This window comes from Blennius ocellaris (genome assembly GCF_963422515.1).
Source record: "Blennius ocellaris genome assembly, chromosome: 1".
NCBI lineage: Eukaryota > Metazoa > Chordata > Actinopteri > Blenniiformes > Blenniidae > Blennius > Blennius ocellaris.
The window spans coordinates 26,046,720-26,068,122 of NC_137650.1; the positions used below are offsets into that span (position 1 = coordinate 26,046,720).

Consider the following 21,403-nt stretch of genomic DNA (forward strand, 5'->3'; position numbering starts at 1 on the left):
AGTTTGCATGTTCTTCCCATATATGCATGGGTTTTCTCTGCAAACCTCTGGAATCCTTCTGTACAACATGCATCGTGTGTGTCAGTTTCTCCATGTTTACTTTGTGATGAACTGGCGACCTGTCCGGGGCGTGTGGGTGTCACATGGAACGATGGTAAAGAAACAAAAAACAAAACAAAACAAAAACCTTTTAATTGAACCATGACAAAGCTGTACCATGAGCGTACATGCTCGTGCCCAAAGCCATAAAGCTGAGAGGATAAATGGGAGAGCCATCATTTCAACGACCTGAAACTTCTAGTTTAATGAAAAAAATGGGACACCAATAATCCAGCGGGTTTGTGAGGGATGTACTCCACATTAAATTTTTCATTGGTTGTGTGAAAGTGAAGACAAAGGAGAGGAAAAACCAGCTTAACTACTTAAAGCATTTCCCCAAAGGCTTCATTCCGTTCACTTTAGAAAGAGTGAAAGCTACAGAGCAGAAATGATGGGCAGAGCGACATCATACCGTCACAAACAGACGATACATCGAAGTGTGTTTTAAGGTGGAATTGAAAAAGTTGGAGCCTGGTCTCCTCAGGCAGGTCGTTTCACAGCCAAAAGGCTTTATGAGTCGATAAACTTGGTCACCTTTAGATTTCAGTCTCGTCTCCAGAACAACCTGAGGGGAGACACCCGAGGATCTGAGGGCATACAAATGCTAAAAGCAGACTTTCAGTGTTTGTGAAATATAAAACAGGGCAACGCTACGGCAAGCTTTAAAAGTAGTCAGTAACATCTTAACGTCAACTATAAAATACACAGGGAGCCAACAGGAGGAAACTAAAATGGGAGTTACGCGAGCTTGCCAGTTTAAAAGACACAAGAGACATTTCGGCAAAGAAATTAAATATTGAACTGCTATTTTATTTTTGAATAAAGCAGTACTTTAAAGGGGGGGGGGGGGGGGTGCGCTTCTTTACAGGAAGCCTTTCAGTGTATTAGGTTCCAGCTCTGGAGCGGAGCACGAGGCCTGGGGTGTCAAAGACGTGACTGTGCCATGGCCTGTTGTCACTTCGTCCGTCACCCATAAGAGATTAGAGCTGTTCCTGGATACCCCCCTTCTTAGAGCCCTTTCTGAGCCCCACAACCATTACTATTCAGCGATCCCCTTCGAGAGCGAGGGATAATTCACAGAATGCCAGCAGTTATATGAAATGCTGTAACATTTATCATAAGACAGCTGCTTCAGCTGCATGAATTACTGGAGGCTGTGGGGACCCCTCCCTTTCCTGTTGGGAACAGGAAGTATATAGGAAACAGGGGTGTAAATAAGCAGGGGACAGGCTGACTGGGACACAGAGACCAAGTATACTATCTGGCCTGAGAGATTAGCAACAGATTTATCACCCTGCAACGTGAGTCAGGCCAGGCTGAATTCCCTGCAACAAGAGCTGCTGGGTGCGAGCCCGAGAATCAAGGCCGACTGTGTGTGAGGACCACATGCCTGTTATGAGGACTTGAAACAGGTCTTTTGTTAGTTGGTCATAAATTTCACTGAATAAAAGAGCAAGTAATTTAATGGAAAATTCTGTGGGGGGAAGTAGGGCCGGCCACGAGTCCATGCCGGTGAAACCAAGATCACTTTGGCCCTGTTCACATGTGCAATGTGTGAGTGGCACAGGCCCGTGGTGCCAACCTACATCCCAAAAGACCAATTATCAACTAGAAGCCTAGCCTATTTTTCCCACAGACTGAGTAGGGACACAATGCCTTGCTTAGCCTCTCCAGAGTATGAACCTTAGTCAGTGTACTGTTTAAAGCCTCCACAACTTTAAAGGATCATTGGACAAATGTGTGGACCTCTTGTCCATCTTTACTTTGAAAGGCTCTGCGTCTCTACAATACTGTCGGTATTTCCTGTCAAGTCACAGATCTGCTTTAATAGGTCGAGGTCTTCACATAAAGGGATTCCTCAGAAGATTTCTCAACTTGAGTTGGCCAAACACTTGAGACAAAACAAACAAAAAAAATTGTACTGGCTCCAAAAGCAAAGGCCAAGTCAACATTTTAATGTAGACATACTGGATGTGTTAACTTGTCAGACGAATGCATTCCCACATTTAAACTGATGATTAATACAGCCCATAATATGGACTTGCAGTACAGGTTGTCACACGCATATGGATGCCTCCATATTCAAGCCGACACACCACACTGGGCGGAAGCGGTTACGACTCTGTCCCCCCCCCCCCCCTCAGATAACTACGGGTGTGATTATTTCAGTCCTCCATCTACGTGAGAACCTGGCGACTCTCACAAGTCTAATAACCACATGCAAACATAGTTTGACAAATCATCCAGCTATCTTTCAGGTTTCACAACACCAAGTGCTTCACCTCCTCCTGCCTTTCTCTGCAAATTCAGTACATGTTGCTTGAGGGCTTTCATGATTCTCAATGAGGAAAGACTAAATCCTCGCCTTGTGCAACACCACTCCCACAGGTCTGCTTCTGTCAACCGCAAACTTTCAAAGTGAAAAACGTAAAAAAAAAATTAAAAAAAAACCTGCGATATGACAGCAGTGAAATTACCACAATCAGCTTACAATTAAAATGAAAAAAAAGCCTATAAAATTTAACCGACTATTTATTTTGGGAAACATGTGGCTATGTCAGAAGAAGTCGTACCCACCACAACAAGCTCCCACATGAGGAACACACACCTTTTGGTTATCACTGTTGGTACAGGTAGCCTCAATAGGCCTGTGACGATATTTTCTACGTGCAAGATGGTAATTAAAATGTTCACAACAATTTGTGATAATTGTGTATGAGCTATTAACAGAGCAACAATAGGGAAGGAGCATTTTCCGATGCCCGGTTCCTGAAATACAAGTTACTGTCACGTTGCTGGTCTCAAAACAGAAGCTCAGCGATGATTTTGACACCAAAGTGCGTCTCCTGCTTGTGAATTGGGTTTGAAAGTTGAACAAACGTATTTGTCATTAAGATGTCGAAAGGGGAAAAGATGGTGAAGTTATATATTGTAAATACAATTTTCTAACAAAGATGTAAATAACTTGAATCTGGGTTCATTATCTGTAAAATCATCCACTCCCGTGGAGTTTTTCGGTTGCTCTAAAAGGATTCTGCTTCATAGCAACAACGTGTTATCTCTCAGAAAGTAAATTACACAGAAATTAAACAGTTACGCAACACAAAACATTACTGTTGACAGAAAACTTGACAATTATATCACATAAAAAAACCCACCAAAATGCGCATTGGAAACCCAGTCCTCCTACTTCATGACTCCATAATAATAATTATTCCTCATTACAATCATTATACTGCTGAGAAGAAAAACGTACGAGTCAGTCCATGATCCTTTCCATAAGTCCCAAATACTTGAGTGAGCGTAAAACAACATAATCAGATGCACTTAAATGCTGAGAAAGATGTCATGCACTTACTTCCACGCTCAAATATTTTTAACTTAGAAGGAAGGCGATATATCTTGACATATAGATTTGCAGGAGATACAAGAGGATGCAAGTTTACCTGTTTGGACCGTTTTGGCAACTTAACAATTTAAAGCATTCTCAACCATTCAAATTGCGACAAACCCAGAACAGACTCAATAGGGGAGAGAGCTGGTTTCGCACCGATTAGTGCTGATCGGGGTGCACAATTGCAGTTATTACAGTTCACATTGACGATCATCTCAGGTCCAAACACAGCACCGACTGGTGGAGCAGTTTGCTTGTTTCACGACTGAGCATGACGACATGAGGACCGCCCTGTTTATAGACAAGGAAGGAAATATAAATGAGGCATCAAATCTTGGTCTGACACCAAGTCAGCGGGGTCCAATCTTGGACCGAACAAACCTCTGTGCCGTTTTAAATGCCCCCTTGCTTCGAAACAATTGAATCTATTCAACAAGCTCCTACGAATGTCCAATAAGAAAACCCTTATTGCTATCAAGTGTGTTGCAGCAGGAAGGGACCCTAAATATGCAGGGCAGGGGCCTTGTAAGACCAGGATTGGACACTCGTGTGTTCCAAACATTTGGTGCAGACAAACTCGGTGCTCTCGCCGGCACATTTCAGCATAACGGGCCACTACACTGCCACACTTCTGAAGTTGATGCTGTGATTATGGCCATTACGCTGACCGTCTTTCAGGGTACCGCCGGTTACATACGCGGTTTTACAGGGGCTTCTTGTGCATGCGTATAGTGTTAAAAGACTGATTCACCTGCACCCTTTGGTCCCACACCGTTTCAAAACGGGTCAATAACAATGCACTACATCACAGCGTACTTCCAAGCGATATCGACTGACTGATTAGACAGATTTAAATTTTATGGCTTGATAGTTTATATGAGATACTTCAAGATTTATCAATTCAGTGTTTTACACCTTTACTTAAGGTTTTCATTAAAGGAATGCTGTGCAGTATCTGCATTGCTCATCACCTTTCAATACAAGGAGGTATATAAGAGTGTGATGTGACGTCGAGGACCTGCTAATTTACATCAACTCAGTGAAGTAGGTTAAATATATGCCACTGCTTATAGTCCGCCCGGTTGTCAAATAAGTCTTCTTAATAGCCTAAAACCTCAGAGTTTCCAGAGGGCTTCACCCCCCTGGGCAACCCTGTAACACCTGGCATAACTTGCAGTGGCCCCGCCCCTACACTGTTAGAAAAACCCGGCCTGAACCCTGAAACTGAAAGTGGGTTCTGCATGTTTTGTTCCAACTCTGGATTCAGAAAACAGGCTTTTTTTTTCAGGCGACCTATTAGGGCAGGACAGTTCACCCCATGGTGGAGTGTATAAAGCGATAAACAACCAACTTCTTACAATTATTACAAACTTATTTTTGAGCAGAGATGGATGTTTTATGTGGAGAGGAGATTTAAAGGTAAAACATGGTAGGTTTAGCACAACACTGAAGTCCTTTTGTCTTCCAGTATCTGGAGATAGTGGAACGGATTGGAGGTGGAGCTTAGGCAACCCAAAAAACAGTACAAAATAATGGTGTTCACAAAGTACAGGTTTTTTTTTCTTGGGAATAAGAAAATATAGAGTTTGTGGAAAATATGTATATAAAAAAAACTGCAGCGGTATGAATAACTGATGGTTGAGGTGGACAAAGGGGAGTAAATAAGCCTCGCTTCTTCCTACTCCTTTTCGGATATGTCGGGCAATTATTCTTTCGAGTTGTTGTTATCAGTTGTGTTTGTTTGCATTTTTATAAAATGATTTTATTATTGTTCCAAAATGTCCAAAATAAACTTTTCATATCAAAAAAGTGAATTTTATTTATGGAATTGTTTTTTACTAATAGATGAGGCACACTGCTAACAGATGTATTGAAAGAGTTGGAATGTGTCTGAAACATATAAGAAAGAAACATATGATTGAAGTAACATTAAACAAGTTACAACTGATCTTTTTAATCAATCAGTCAACAAAATGGATTATATCAGCCGGGACGGCCACATTTTCCAGCTGATATATAAAGAGCCAGTCACTGGTTTCATTGAAGAAGATAAAGAAACTGCTAAGGAGACAGAGAATGCCTCTGTCATCACGTCTGCTGAGCTTTGTTGTGCCTTTGGCAAGTAAGAAAGAGTGTGCAGCGGATTGCGTGACTGAGAAGGAGGGAGTACTCCTCCCTCATCTCTGCTCCTGTCCTGTATGAAGATGGCCCGCTCTCTTTTCTTCCCCTGATCTTTTTCTCCGTTGGCTTTTCCTCTCCCTGCTTCTGCCCTCGGGGCCCATGGTCCGGTTAACTGACACTACTGCAACCCTAAAGCAAAAAAGTCATCCACTAAAGTTCACAGAGACAGAACTGCTGATTTGCTCCCAGGAAAAAAAAAAGCAAAGGTTAAACCAACACACAAATGAACTAAGGGTTTATGTCAATCAAACTTCCTGCCTTCAAAAAAAAAAAAGGCAGGCTTCCTCACCAAGAGTCCGTCAGTTTTGACGATTTAAGACGAGAAAGACGTCGAAATGACAGTGGGTGGTTTTTTTTAGCCATGTTGCCACAGAAACCATTGTTTTGCCCTTTTCCTTCCTGGCTTGCATTCCTCTGCACAATACGATGAAAAGTAAATTGCCTCTCAACAAAGCAGATTGGAGTGGTGCATGGAGGAGAAGAGGTGACGATTCGACCAGCTGAAAGATGCAAAAAATAGAACCTCAAAAAAACAAAAAAAAAATGGGGTGGGGGTAGGGGGCCTGCAAAGCCAAGTGAGGCTGGAACCACTGGAGTACGCTCACTCAAGGGTCATTTTGCATTCTCTCTCGGCTACATGTTACCTGATATCAGGTAGACAGATTTTTATCTCCGGCTCCCAGCAGCACTGAGTCAGACAGCAGAGTATTTAAAGAGTAAAGAAATAACACCCACCAAGATTAGATGCATGCCACTCAACAAAGCCCCACAGCGTAGCTTTGCTGTTGCCACCCTGATAATCCCTTAAAAGCAAAAATCAATACAGTATGTCACATGATTGCTGCCTCGTCTCACCTTTTTTTAATTGAGCTCTACTGCACCTTTTATAACTGCTCAACTGTTCCAATTCATGACGGGCGAGCGATTAGTTACCTCATATAAAGCCACGCTCATGGAAGAAGAAGAAGAAGAGGGTATGCCGTGTACCTATACCAGGAGCTTTTACAGCACAAACTGAAATACCCAGGTGCATATCATAAAGACCAGCCCTCATGTCAACACCTCGCAGAGTAAATACATCATTATAAGGTAAGAAAAAAAAAAAAGGGAGGGGAGGGGGGGTACTCACAGTTCCTCCAGATACGGGAAGCTTTTGAATACATATGCTGGAAGTTCAGTGATGTTGTTCATGCTCAGGTCACTGTTGAAACAAAAACAAACAGAAACACGGTTAAAGTGCCAGTTTCTTCATACATTCAATGTGGTTGCAATAAAAAAGATGATTTTGTACTAGAATAACAATGTATTGAGAAAAGTGGTTTATGAACGCTGGCATTTTGCTTGTTTGGTATTTAAATATGTTGTAGAAATTTTAATATCTACCTCCCTGCCTTGACGACAGAGTCAGTTCTCTCTGGTTTTGCAAAGGGTTTCAAAAGTTTCACTTAACTACCATGATATTGTGTGAGGAAATCAACTTTGCAGAATTAGGAAATGATATCCGTGTCGCATTTGATTTGTTTATTAAACCAGAGCAAACATGCATATTACCTTGTTGAAATGTTTGCAGTTAAGATATGTATGGATACAATAGGGTTGTCAGATTACCCGTCTCACATGGCAGCTGTGTGCGTTTGACTGTGCCTGCATGAGTGTAACCTCAACAAAAAAAAGCCTTTAAAAAGCCCTTCTCTTTACCCGCGGGGATATTCATTTTTCAAATCAACAAGTAAAGATAGGCATGTAGCGGCAAGAAAAATATGCACACAGGACTTGATTTGTTTCCTCACCAAATCTAATGCAAGTCTGTGTGTTCACGGCCTCATAAAGAATATCAGGGGGAAAAAACATGAAAAGGTGTATGTTTGCTGCTGTAAGGAGAGCCTGTCTGTTTTCAGACTTTGACAAATGGGGGTCTGCCACTTTAAAAAAAAAAAAAAAAAAAAAAAAAAGGGAACAAACACGCTGTCGAAAGTGCACTGAGGAGACTTCAGCAGTGAAAGAAAACAGTGCTCTGGCAGCCTAATCTTGATGAGGAGCTCACTAACTTGCTTCAAAGAAAAATGCCTGTAGAAGCCAAATGCAAAGAGATGGCACAATCAAGATTGATAAAACATCCACAAATAAAGCACCCCCACCACACCCCTCCCTCCTCTCTCACTCTCCCAACTGGCCATCTTGAATTTCACTGCCAGATCTCTCCTGGACCTTGTGTGTGGGCCCCTGAATCCTGCAAGGATCATATTGCCCTTCCTCCGCAGACCCAAATACACACAGACACACACAGACACACACACACACAGACACATACACACACCTTAAAAGGTGGGCCCTGACAGAACCCTCATCATCCCAGCGACCGATGTCCCATCTCTACTTACCTGCTTATCCAATTACTATGTAGACTGAGCAGCTACAACAACACTTCCATCAACATCCTTCTGTTTGCTGCTTTTCTCCACCCTGACAACATCTCTGGTGTTCTGCAACCATGGCTGCACATCCGCCACCGCTGGTGGTCAGATGGATACATCCCCTAAACCACATTTCATACCGTTTGACTAACTCTTCCCCAGACTGGTGACTGGTCGAAAACCACATGCGGGGCTCGGGAGTACGGGAGGCCTGCAAGACTCTATCACACTTCCTCCCTCCCTCTGTGTCCAACTGCTATACTCATCAAGGTCCTGGCCTGTCCCTGCTAAGACAGATGGGAGAGGACACTAGAAATGCAGCTGTGATAAATAGTGACAAGCCTAAACGCTTCTGCAAACAGGTATCAGTGAATTCCTATCCCATGTGCCATTTGGCTTCTTGAGCAGACAGATAATCTGAGGAAAGGTATGAGGCATGCTTCGAGGAGAGGAAAACGTGTCTGCTGCAGTTTTTGTTTAGTTTTTTTTTATTTGGATTCAAATCTGTTCAGAATGGTTTTAAAAACAAAGTCTAACTTTGTAACAGTATTCGCATGAGCACTAACCTTTTACTCTGCAAATGTGTTCATGGAAATCCAAAAACCTGAATAAAACAGACTGCTGGTTCTTCTACGAGGCGATGAACGCGTCACATCTTCACTAAAAGCTGCTTGTCATTTTTTTTCCCCCTGTGTATCTGCGCTACTGTGTTTCTACCATCATGCTGCACATGTATATTCTTTTCTTTTCTGTAGTACAACTGCTGCACTGAACAAAGTATGCGAAATAAATGCAGGTAATAAACTGCACCTCCTTGCTGACACATTCTCAAGACCGCTCAATAGTCATGACCTTTGTCCAGTACTGCCACACCAAGTTTCACAAATGACAGTTGTCCAACAAACCAGGAACATATACATTAATCCTAACGAGTCCTATAATGTGCTTTATTATTATCAAATGATCATGCTTGATAAGAAGCGCGTGTACGAGTTACATGGCCACTTCACACACACCTGGTTACTCTCTCTTCATGGGGAAACTGTGTAACTTATTTGCAAGAGCACAAAAAGATTCATTATTTGGACATCAGTCATCCAGATAATTTCCGAGAGCAAACGAGGAACCAGGAAAGGAATCTGATTGGGGTCATAAACCAAGACGCCAAGAACTGCTTTAACACAACTGGAAAGGTCATTGGTTCCTGTGGGAGGTTTCACCGGAAGGACAACAATCAGCGCAGCTCATCACAAATCAGGCCTGCGTGGGATAGAGGCCAAATATCAGCTCACTCCTGGAAAAATTAAAAAGAAAAAAAAAAAAGAAAAACTTGTTCCTGGGGTCTGGTAAAAGTAAAATAGGACATTTCAGTTGTAATGCAAAGTGAAACACTTTGTGGAAACCAGACATAACTATCAACATAGAAACCTTTCTGTCTGCATGCATTAATATGCGAGTCAGTGTGATTAATACAGTGTTTTATATTATATTGTCATCGTTTCTCAAAGTTTCACTTTGAGACATCGATTGTGTAAAATCAAAGAACAGCAGCAGGTGTTATAATTCGCCATTTAAAAATCAAATGACCACGGCAGCCTGTTGCTACGCAGCCTACTTTCTTAATGACACATACTATACTCTGTCAATAATAAGACACATTTCGGATGCATTTGCGAATTGTGTGCCTGATAAAACAGACGCGTCTATTCGCACTATTAAGCAACTTTTTACTTCACATGTTCAGTGTACCTGCAACCTTTCAGAAGTATAAGTGCATCACTGTATTTGGGACTGGGTGCTCTGACAGATGCATCGGAGTGCAAAGCAGTGCAGCAGATGAATAGATCCAGTGTATACTGACAGCTGTGGCTATGCTGCCCTTCACTGTACGGGCAGTCGTGGCAAAACAGTAAAAGCATTTGAGAGGTCAAATATGTTATTACTGAGTCTTTATTATAGGGAAATTGTCATTTTATGCAACAGCCTCAAATGCCCCTGTGTAGACATGCATGTGCAGTTTTCAATTTAACAGGCAAAAAGGCGGAGGGGGTTACTGAGGGAACTGTAAAATTGAAAAGGACAGAATGGAGACACATTTCCATTTGAGACCTTTTAGTTCATTCGTGTATATGTGAGTTTTTGCCTGAAGTCTCATTCAAACGTTCATTGACTTTCATTTAAACCTTTTAGTTTTGCCGAATGACATACACTACATGTACAATATGAGACCATGTGCTCTGCAAGGAGGATTAGTACAAAGCAGTTGACACAATTCATTTTAAAAGGACACTTTAAAGATTAACCTAACTTCATTGAAACAACATTAATATTCAAACCAAAGTGTAACTCTGGTATTTAACGGATGAATGCTGCGATACAGAATAAAGTCCTCACCCTGTTCCAGTGTGGCTACAACACCTGAACTTCTGAGTAGGTCACCAATTAATTTCCACCTAAAATTATGATCAGATTAATGTGCAAGTTTATAAATACAAAAAAAAAAAAAACATCCCCCGATCAATAGATCAATGCTCTGCTTTGTGATGTTGGGCATTTTTAATATGCGCACATGAGCCCACATTAATTTATACCTTTAAACTCACCAGTGATAAAGACAGACTTGTTAGATCCAGACTCTGTGAGGTTCTCATGACCTGGTTAAAAATAATGCATGACTGCCAATTGTACACTATCAAACCTTTAAAACATTTGAATGTCTTTTAGTGGTTTTGTCTCGTGCAACCAAATGTTGTTGTTTTTTCTTCCAGAAAACACTTTGGATGAAGTGCAACATGGTGATGTGACACAACAGACGTGCTGCTCCGAGAGAATGTGCCGTTGACTTGGACCGGATCATAAATGTCCTCCTCTCTTCTGGTCTGAGTTTCAATTGGGCCAATCTAATAAGATAGGAGGGTTTACATGATGCGATTGATGGAATTACTTCAGGTTCTTGTGTGGAAACACATTTCAATGCTGCCCTGATCCTATCATATACTAAAAGAAAAGTGGTGAGTCTAAGCAGGTCTTTTTGTGGTGCATGTGAAGTAAAAACTGATTGAAATGTTACTCTTTTAATACAGTAATCTCTGAAACTCAATCCATGTTTTGGACAAAAATGTTTGGCTCTGTGAACCCACTCGAACTCCTGTCTTTTGAGTCTCAGAAGTCCCCCTGGTCTTACTTTTTAGACAGTTGGTCATTGTTTGACAATATTAACAAACTCTAAAGACTGTGTTCACCGACTTTCTAAAAACATCAATTACGTCAAGAAAACACCCACAGTCTTAACTCTCCTCTGCCTGGGCTCATTTTTAAGGAGAGAAAACTATAGGCACCAAAAAAGCAACAAAGAAAAAAAAACTGAAATCATTAGCTGCAAGATGCTGACTGGTTGTGGGGGGGATGGTAAAAGGTATATAAATGAAGAACAGGGTTAAGGATTCTGATGGGGGGGGGGCGGGCAGGGGGCGTTAATATTCTTCCATCCACAGCTCATCCTGTTTGGAAGCGGGAACCACTGACTGGCTCTTTTCACCTCTGCTGACCAAGAACAAAAGTATCATTCAGTTAAAAATGGATTGAGGGCACCAATGGTGAAGCCGGCAAGCTCCACCAGCAGAGTGCAAGACCCCTGACGGCCCCCCACCACCACCACCACCACCACCACCCCCCCACGTCTCAGCTTCCTTCACGTTATGAAAGGTCTAAACATTAGTAAAGGTTGTATGCCAATAACAACTTCCAGCTTCCTGAAAAGTGCCGAGACTACACTAAAACTGAAAGCTGCGCAGAGAGCCTGCGACAGGTAGACTGCATACCTCCTGAAGGAGTGTTTGCTTTGTTACTGGCTGAGGGGCCTCGTCTTTTCTCTCATCTGCTTTTCTGTGACAGGACTGTTTCCATTAGAGAAGCCAGAACTCAAGCCCCTGTGGGCCGTAGGTAGAAGTCTCTGCCAACACTGTCAGATGATTTATTGTGAAAATGCTTGATCTTCCATTACCATGTTTTATTTCCCCCCCTTCTAAATATCAACAGTAGAAAGATAACATCAAAATAAGTAGTTGACAATCTGTGTTATGAGGTAATCTAGAAGCTTTTGGGCATTGAATCTTATATTTTATCATTAAATGAACACACCTTTCATTCTTTGTACTGATCGGCACGTGATGTTTTCGGGGCAAGTTTCTAGTTTTTCACTCTGCTTCTTCAATCAGGACAACGGTTTAAAAAAAAAAAAAAAGTTTCAATTGTTGCAATGACAAAACACTTACATATGCAATTTCTTCCTTTCACGTCAACAGAAAACACTGTGGGTGCCTTAGCCCAGAGAGAAGGAGCCCTTGCAGCTGCAATATGTCTCACTAATCCATCATGATCCCTAACCCCACTGCTCCGCATACAAAAGACAGAGGGAGTGGGAGAGGACAACGAAAGTTCAAGAGACCAGGAGAACAAATGAGAGAAGGACAGAGAGGGACAAACAACCTTTCACATACTTTTAAAGAGTCTGTAGTGAATCCATTAAGCAGTTTAGTGTTTAAAACCTGTCACACAGCATTTAGATTACGGTGTGCAGGGGCACATGGAGAGCCATCGACAGCACAAGCTTTGAAAACAACACGCTTTTCCATTTGGACATGAAACTGGCTCGCAGAGTTGCAGTAAGGGCTGTGATATCACTTTATGAAAACATCGTGTGGTGTTGTGATTGAGATGTCTGACTGCTCGCGATATACTGAAGTACTCTTTCCCAGAAGAAGTATGCTGAGAGCTCGAGCAGTATGCAGTGCGGCGTGAGGCCCTGGTGTGACATGTATCTACTTTCTCCCTGCACAGTTTTACCTCACACTCTCTTAACAATGGTCATTTTAAGGGCCACATTAGAAGTTCTCGTGCAGCGACACCATGGGTCACAGTTCTTGAAAAGGTGGCGAAACAGTGTAAAACTTTCCTCGAACAAACTTTTACACTTGCACACATTCAAACAAGTTATTTTCCGAACCAAAGCGACACGTCTTGAATAAGGCTTGTTTGCTTTTGAGGGGCCACAGTCAGAGGTGGCTGCTTTGGTTTGTCATTAACCCAGGAGTTGTGAAACAAACTGCCTCTTCATGGGACAATCATCAACTGTAACCGCACCGCTCCACAGAGAATAACCTACCTGCTGCCTACTGGCCTCACTTTGTATAAACCCCAGTGCCCTGACTGGAGGCAATAGTTAAACTCTTCAGTCAGGCTTTTACTGAAAACGTGGGAGCAGCACAGGCCGACTCCTAATTTTTATGTACCAAACATACAGCACAACTGGCTACCATCCATGTATTACTCACCCAAAACTAACCCTTTTTGTGACCTCAGCAGCTCTCACATTTCTCAGGGATTCAGTCACTAAGAGTTGAATACAACAACTTTCAGGAGAAAGAAATCTGAAAAGTTGAGATTCAGCAACAGCTTGCACCTTTAAATGGTGTATTTTGTGCACCGAGGAACATCTTGTTTGCTCATTAAGGTAAAACGTTTGTTACGAGCCAAACTGACATTTGAACACTTCCACATACCCTCCAGCAACGACAGAAAAGAAGGATTTAAAAGGTGAAAATGCTGGTTTAAATACTGCCTTGACCACTACAAAAAAAGAAACCATTCATGACAAAAAAAAAAAAAAAGCTGATGGTTTTAAGTTTACAAAAGTATGTTTGAAGACCCGGCATGCTGTTGAAAAGCAGGTAGAAATAACATTTTGAGTCAATATGTTGGGTACAGGGACCAAACAAGCAAGTGGTCTGCATAAAATTGGTTCTCCAAACATACTCGGGATATTTGAACCGGCACTAAATCCTGTAAATGAATAGTGCAAAGGGTCCATTACTGTACAACTTTGTAGTGTGGAAAATATCCCATTCACACTGAATTGGTATCAGAGAAACACAGCCAAAATTAAATACTATATAATTCACAAACAGTATCACACTAAGAAAGACAAATTTAAAAATAATCTGATCGAGATTGTGTGCCATAGACTTCTCTGACATTCATGAATCCAATATACCTGCATTGGTCGAAAGATGAGCTGCAACTTCTAGTTGATTCAGACGTTTAAAAACAGCTTTCATGTTCAAGTATGAGCGATAACATTTTCTTCTTCCTTTAAATCTAATTGACAGTAAACCAAATATCTTTTGATTACCGTTTGTTGAAAACAGAACAAGTACACCGTTGTGCTCTCAATCTCGCACAAAAAAAAACCCAGTGAATGTTCCTTCACCATTGTCTGGCTTCTGTAAGTCCAAACAACAACTTGATTGAGATTAACTGATGAAGAAAGAAAGTAGTTGTTGGCTGAAACCCTAAACCTTACAGCAGTGAATCACACTGCAAGATCACAGCATGTACAATAACTCCACCGTAATCAAGGCTATCAAGTAAACCACAATTCATACCTAGTTCACACATTTTTATCCATTTAAGGCTGATTTTCTTCTATCTATGCCTCGAATGGTCGTAAACTGAGGCAGATAGGTTACTAAAAATGAATTCTCATGAAAACCCACTGGTACCCCCTTAAAAAGAGTAATAAAGTAATTTCCTGAGAAACTGTAAACACTTATTATTTACCTTTAAACATTGTATGTGGACTTTTTCTTCCCACATTGGCTTGAATGTGCAAATAACACATTAGTGAACAAATATAGACATGAAACAGCAATCTGTTCGAAGAAACAACTTGTTTTCTACAACAAAGCATGTCGAAAGGTTTGTAGGGTGGCAACTTAAAATATTTTAAAAGTGGCGATTAGATAAAGTGTGAACAAGGTCAAATACCACAAGATAAAGTTTCGTTACAGTCATGTCAGGATTTGTAATTCATCATTTGCATCTCGCATATTAGACTGTCAACGTCTATTTGTAAAAAAAAAAAAAAAAAAAATGAGAAAGTTTAATGAAAGCCTGGATTGAAACTGTGCAGTTTGGGTATTGTTTGCGTGTATAATGCAACTTTATTTTTTAAAAAGCAGCATAGCTTGGTAACATGTTGCTGTGCACTGACAATGCTGATACTTTCTAACATCTCCATGAGGACATTTCTCGCAGGAGGGGGGTGGGGAGGGGGACTATTTGTAGAAACTTTACCCGGTGATGTTCGGTGCCCGACGTGCACTTGTGCTCTGAATGACAAACCCAGCGGGGGGGCTTGGACGGTGCCGCTGGATGAGTGTCGATACTCACAGGTAGTAGGTGAAAGTGCTGAGCCCGGACGGGACGGCGGTCAGCCCCCTCCCGGAGCAGTCCGCTCCCCCATCTCCATCGCAGCTGCAGGAGGGCGAACAAACGGCCGTGGACTGCCCTTGACCGGTGGCACCGGGGCGAAGCAAGCACCACAGGCAAACCCAAAATAAATCCACGCGCATTTTGTCCTCCGGTCGGTTTTCAGGTGGACGCGGTGTGAAAATTACAAAAAAAAAAAAAAAAAAAAATACCCGAGGAGGAACGGGGAAGGAGGTGAAGCTGAGGAGGAGGAGGAGGAGGTGGAGGAGGGGGGCCTTTGTTTGTGGTTTAATCTACTCCGGACGTCGACTTCTCATGTGGTCGGTCGGTTGAGGCGATGAAGCCCCCCCCCCCCCCCAAAAAAAAAAAAATAAAAAATGAGGTTACTCAAAAAAACAAAAACACGACCTCTCCGACTCTTCATACATTCACTAATCCGAGGAGAAAACGAGCCCGCTAACGCGTAGCTAGCCGAGAAGCCCCCCGGAGCAGCGGCGGAAACATTTTCACTGCCGAGCGTCGTTTCAGTCCGTGAAAATAAAAGTGCTGGCGACACGAGCGGGAGTCTACCTTACGGTTGTGTTACGTTCTCTCCGTCCCATTAAATCACCCAACAAACCCAGGAGAGTGAGAGGGTTGGGAGAAGCGGCGTCTCCCCCCGCCACCCCCTCGGTCCACCGTGCGGGAAGAAGCGTCCAAGCAAAAACGTTTAACCGGGGGGGACGGTGTGGTCAGCGCTCCCGGTCGGTTTCCTCGCAGGAGAGCGACCGTTCAGTTTTCAGCCATTCCTCACGTTTCTCCCCCTCCTCTTCTGCTCCTCACATCAACAGCATGCTGCTTGGTAGTGAGCGGGCAGGCAGTTCACCCTACAGGACAACCTGCAGCACTGGGCCCGGCCTGTGCAGCTCCCTCCCGGCTGCACACTCCCCACACACGAGTCACACGCAGGCAGGTACAAGTGTTTACACAAGCACGGAGGGCCTGGGAGGCTCCATGTCCCTGCATGCATGTGCTCCTTCCTTCGCTCTCTGGATTGCACATGTCACCCGAAATGCACATGGCCAGGAAACTGTTGGATTCGCGGTGCACATAGCACTCTCTGAAATTCCTGGAAATTGAAAGGATATTTCAAGATTTTAAAAGTGTATTGGAGTTTTAGGAAAGGTAAATGTGTTTATAGAGCACCATTCAGACAAGACGATTAATAATGCTATACAAATAAATAAAACAAATGGATTAAAGCTTAATAAAGCAAGCAATTTAGATTATTGAAGTGATTACGAGTATGAAATACTTTAAAACCCTTCTCTCTCGCACACACATATCTGCTCATCAGAGAACCCCACATGGTTCTGGATACATTGACAAACAGACTGGGTCTACTCATCAAACATAGAAATAATGCATTTCTACATGGGCAGCAATAACATTCTGAAACACTTTTGATTATTATTAAAGGTGGGTTTTTGTTATTGTTCTTTAAGGTTGTTGTTGTTTTTTTCACACTAAAATACTCTATACCAGAGGTGTCAAACACATTTTAGTTCATGGGTCCCATAAAGCCTAATTTCATCATGAGTGGGTGGTACTGGTTAAATTACTAGAATCCCAAAATAAAGCTAATTTTAACAATAACTTCTGGTGGAAAATTCAGTTTCCTGTGAAATTTATAGACTTTGCTTGGTGGTTTGGCCAGATCGTAGCCTCTTGAGCGCTGTTTTGGACCAGGAACCTTATGTTTGACACCCCTGCTGTACAGTATATCAGGCATGTCAATCACATGGTCTAACGGTTATGTAGGCTCTTGGGATAGGTTTGTAAAGTGTCAACATTACAAAGAAAAGTTCCACAATGACAAAGTCAAGAAGTCTGTTGAGTTTTCAGGTGAAATCTTACTTATTTGGTTATTAATCGATTGTTGTGCTTTCACAACAATCGAAGAGCCTACTCTTGATCAAATTAGACTTGATGCAGCTTTGTGTGATTCTGCAATGTTTTTCAATGGACATACAGTCACTTAAAGTAATTTAATACATTTGCTAATACATAGCAAATGATGAACCAGATCTAATGTTGAAAAAGTTATTTTAGTCAAAGCTTGCTTTCCATGCGTTTCCTTTAAACAAGTGACTTAGAAGGGGACCTGACAATTAGAGATTCAGTTCAATCTTTATGTCTTTGTAAAGTCTTGCCTGTCACTGACGCTCACCTGTCTCATCTCTGACACTGCACACTTGTTTTTCCTGTCTGCCCTCCCTTCGTGCTTCTCATTCCCTCGATGTGTTCCACTTATATCATTATATCAACATATACACCCAGTGTATATGTAAAGTGCTTTTGAGCAATTTGTGCAATCAACGGATTGCGCTGCAAAAATAACAGATACGTTATTTGTGTGACGATCCATCGATAGCGCTGCCGAACCCTAAGCACAGCATGAAATTGTGTGACTGGCCGATACGTGCGCTAATTAAGGATCTATTATTTGCAGTACTCAAACGTGCTCATGCCCCAAAGGCAACGGACATATACAGTACTGTATAACCTTACTATGTACCTTGTGTCAAGACATCCCATATTCTTCCTTGTGTTTCTCTGGGATTTTGGATGTCTTTGTGTTTTGGGCTTCACTCATGCTTTGGAAATACTCTTGGATTACAGAATATTCTGGGAATTTTAGCTAGTATTACTTCCTACCAGAGATATTCACACATATGAGGTGACATCAATCTATAAACAATCCCTCATATAGGGATGTTGACCACTGGAAGCAAAATGTACTGATTTTATCAGAGGTTGTGCAGTTAATTTCCCTGAGGAGCAGGGTTAATTTCTAGACACCCTGGGGGCCCTAGGAAAGAAGGACTATGGGTTGTCCCGGCCCGAGAATAATGATGAATAAAGTCCAGGATGACAGATCAGTAAAGAAATGCTTTATAATAATAATTAACAAATAAGATAAATATTTCAAACTTTACACACAATATCTAAATGCCAGAAAAACAAACAACTGAAATGTGCAAAATCTTAAGTATGATAAACGTGCAACCAAGCCAAAAAAAATGACAACAAAAGAACAAGGAATTGAAGTGGAAAGTAAGAACTGTGACACCTTGGGCTTATATCTATAGTCCACTTGTAGTGCAATGTTTTTTTTTCTTAAAACTGCTGCTTGCAGGCCTTGGCTTTTGCAAATGCAGCCACAGTATCTTCCATATCGAAGGACCTCCGAACATCTCTCTCGATGGAAATCTGTGCTGGTCCTGAGAGCCTCTCCTGGCACAACAACACGACTTCTGGCACACTGTGCCAGCAAAGCTGGACTCCTTCTTAAAATAAAGCTGTTACAATGGGTGTAAAGTAAGAATAAATATGTGCTCTAAGTTTGTCATACCACAGAAGTGTGTTGTTACTCTTAAATTTGAATGATTAATATATACATATATACACACTTTATGAATTGGTTCAGAAAAAAATAGCCCAATTGACTTTACACAGACTTAAATGTGCAGTTAACTTTTCTGGTGTTTGGTGGATGATTGGGAGTTTGGGACAAAGCGCCTGGGACTAACTCTGGTGAGGAATAACATGAAAAACAAGGACTGCTGTTCAGAGTGCTGTTGTAGGTTTAAAGTAGTTTAGCCTAATACTAATATATCTGTTTAGAAAAACAACTTCTTTCGATTCATTCAAGTCGTTGTCTCTGTTTTGTCCTGTAATGGTCTTTGAACATAGCAGCTTGTTCTCTCCAAATCAAATACGCCGTGTTATCTTTGACACAATTTGGAGAACAGTTAAGACATTTATCAGCACCTTTTAAATGTGAATGGAGTAGTTTATTGTGATATAGTGCAATCAAGACAAGGATTGCATGCTTACTCTGTGGCAGCAAAAGTACACACACAGTCACGTCTCTCAACAAATAAATCGGAATTATGGTAAATGCGAATGTGAAATTAAACCACGATAGTGGAATCTTTGAATATGTAAAATCCTTCTTTTATAAATTATTGCATTCGGTTCATAATCTTAATCTCATCTTTTGATGAGTACAAAAGATGTACAGTCCCAAAAGATATGTGCATCACCAATTTCTCTTTGCTTAATTGTGTCTTGACAAACAAAGAAATTATTAAAGGAGTATTGAAATATATAGTTTAAAATTTTCAATCAAACTCTTTCCATAGCTGGCTATTTAGTCCTTTGTGACTATCTGCATAATTCTTCCCACATGTTATCTTTAATTATAATATTAAGTTAAATTTCCCACTTTTTCTTAATCTTCAATGTGTTTTAAGAGATATCACATTTGATTATTTAATATATATAGATCAGATACATGCTTTTTATTTGGAATACCCTTTTTTGCTATATAAATAATATAGTCATCTACTTTATTTGACTTTCTCACTCTCTCTTTATGATTCGTGAGGTAATGTCCGATTTGGATGTATCTGCATAGATCATTTGATGCAATTTTGAAATGTTCCTGAAGTTTCCTCAATGAGTTGCTTACTGTTACATTGAATAGTTGGTTAATTGTGGTAAATCCCCTATTGGCCCATCTTCTGAACCCAATTTCCCACAGTGAAGGAGGGAACTCTGGATTGCCTACGATCGACATGCCTCTTGATATTGGTTCTGGGCTCCCCAAGCATTTTATCACTGTAGCCCACACTTCCAGCGTGTGTTTTATCCATTTGTTTTCAATTTTCAGTTTGTTAACATATCTAATATTAATAAAGGGCAGTACAGCTAATGTGATCCCCTTTGTTGTACTCTGTTCCATCTCAAACCATCCTGTTTCCTTCGTCTTTTGTAATCCAAGGCACTATTGCAGCCAACTAAGCAGCCCAGTAATAGCTTTTTTGGTTGGGCTGGCCCAGACCCCCTTATGTTGTTCCATGGCCGAATTAAGTCTAATTCTGGGCAAGTTGTTCTGTCAGATGAACTTAGATTTTAATTCATCAATATATGAAATATAAAGACTAATCTTGGAAGTATATTTATTTTTATTGTCCATGCTACCAAATAGGGAGAGAGCAAGGATCTCCCTGCATGTCATGTCACCCCTTATTGTATAGTTATTTCATCATACTTTGCCTTGAATGATTATGTAGAGTGGGGTGTGATAATAATTCTTAAGTATCGAAATCTTTGTTTGGACCAACGAAAAGAGACAACTTTGTACTGGCCAATGTCCTGAGATAATCATCGCCTCTGATTTATTTGGATGAATTTTTTTTTAACCCAAGATTGTCCCATATTTATCTCGGCATTGCAAAAATGCTGGAATGTTTTTCACTGGGTGTTTTATGAAGATCAAAATGTCATCCGGAAAAAGTACTACTAAGTGAACTGATCCTTCCTCATCTGTTAAGTTACTTCAATCGCTTCAATTTGTTCATATAGCTCCTGCTTCAATACTGATCGCAAAAAGGAGCGGTGACAACAAGTCACCCTTTCTCACACCTCTCTACACCTTATTTGGACTTTTAAAAACCATGTTAATAATTTTAGTCCAGAATACAATTGGACAAGAAAACACAGAGCCAGCACTTGTTGCCCTCAACATTCACATCATAAACATTGAATTGATTCCTATTTTATACTTAATTTCTATCAGAAACCCACCGTCTCAGTAATCAAAAATATTATCCACTGCTCTGATTCACGCATTGCTTATTAATCATCTTAAACAGCAACTGACACTCTGGGCATCTCTTCCTTTCACATTATGGGATAATCAATGGTGCATGGGGGAAAGGGCAGTCAACCAAATAAAGCACAAGGTGCACAGGGTGTGGTGACTATGTTTGGTATTAGCCAGAGGCCTTTGACGTACCTGCAGCACATATAGAGACATATTGGATTTCCCACAATACATTATCACTGGGGTGGTTTACAGGATAGCATCAATCACCAGCGGACTAATCAGTCTTGCATATGCACTTAAAAAGGGTTGGGTTGTGAAGCAGGAGCCTCTTGAGTGTTTTAGTGATGAGTCAATAATAGATGTAAAAAAGAAAAACTCTTCTTCAATTCA

The 21,403-nt window shown here is 41.2% G+C and overlaps 1 protein-coding gene across 2 annotated transcripts in view; it reads right to left on the minus strand.

Annotated features, from left to right (window-relative positions):
• lgr4 (leucine-rich repeat containing G protein-coupled receptor 4) overlaps positions 1-15,500 on the minus strand; it is a gene marked incomplete at its 5' end in the record, with an annotated part of 35,819 nt that extends 20,319 nt beyond the window's left edge. For both annotated transcript variants that reach the window (XR_013936721.1, XM_080500377.1), the window contains 2 exons: positions 6,804-6,875; positions 15,319-15,500. Coding sequence is in view for 1 of the 2 variants with exons in the window: in XM_080500377.1 (XP_080356503.1) it covers positions 6,804-6,875; positions 15,319-15,500 (254 nt within the window). The remainder of the gene's footprint in view (positions 1-6,803; positions 6,876-15,318) is intronic.
• Between the last annotated feature and the right edge of the window lie 5,903 nt (positions 15,501-21,403).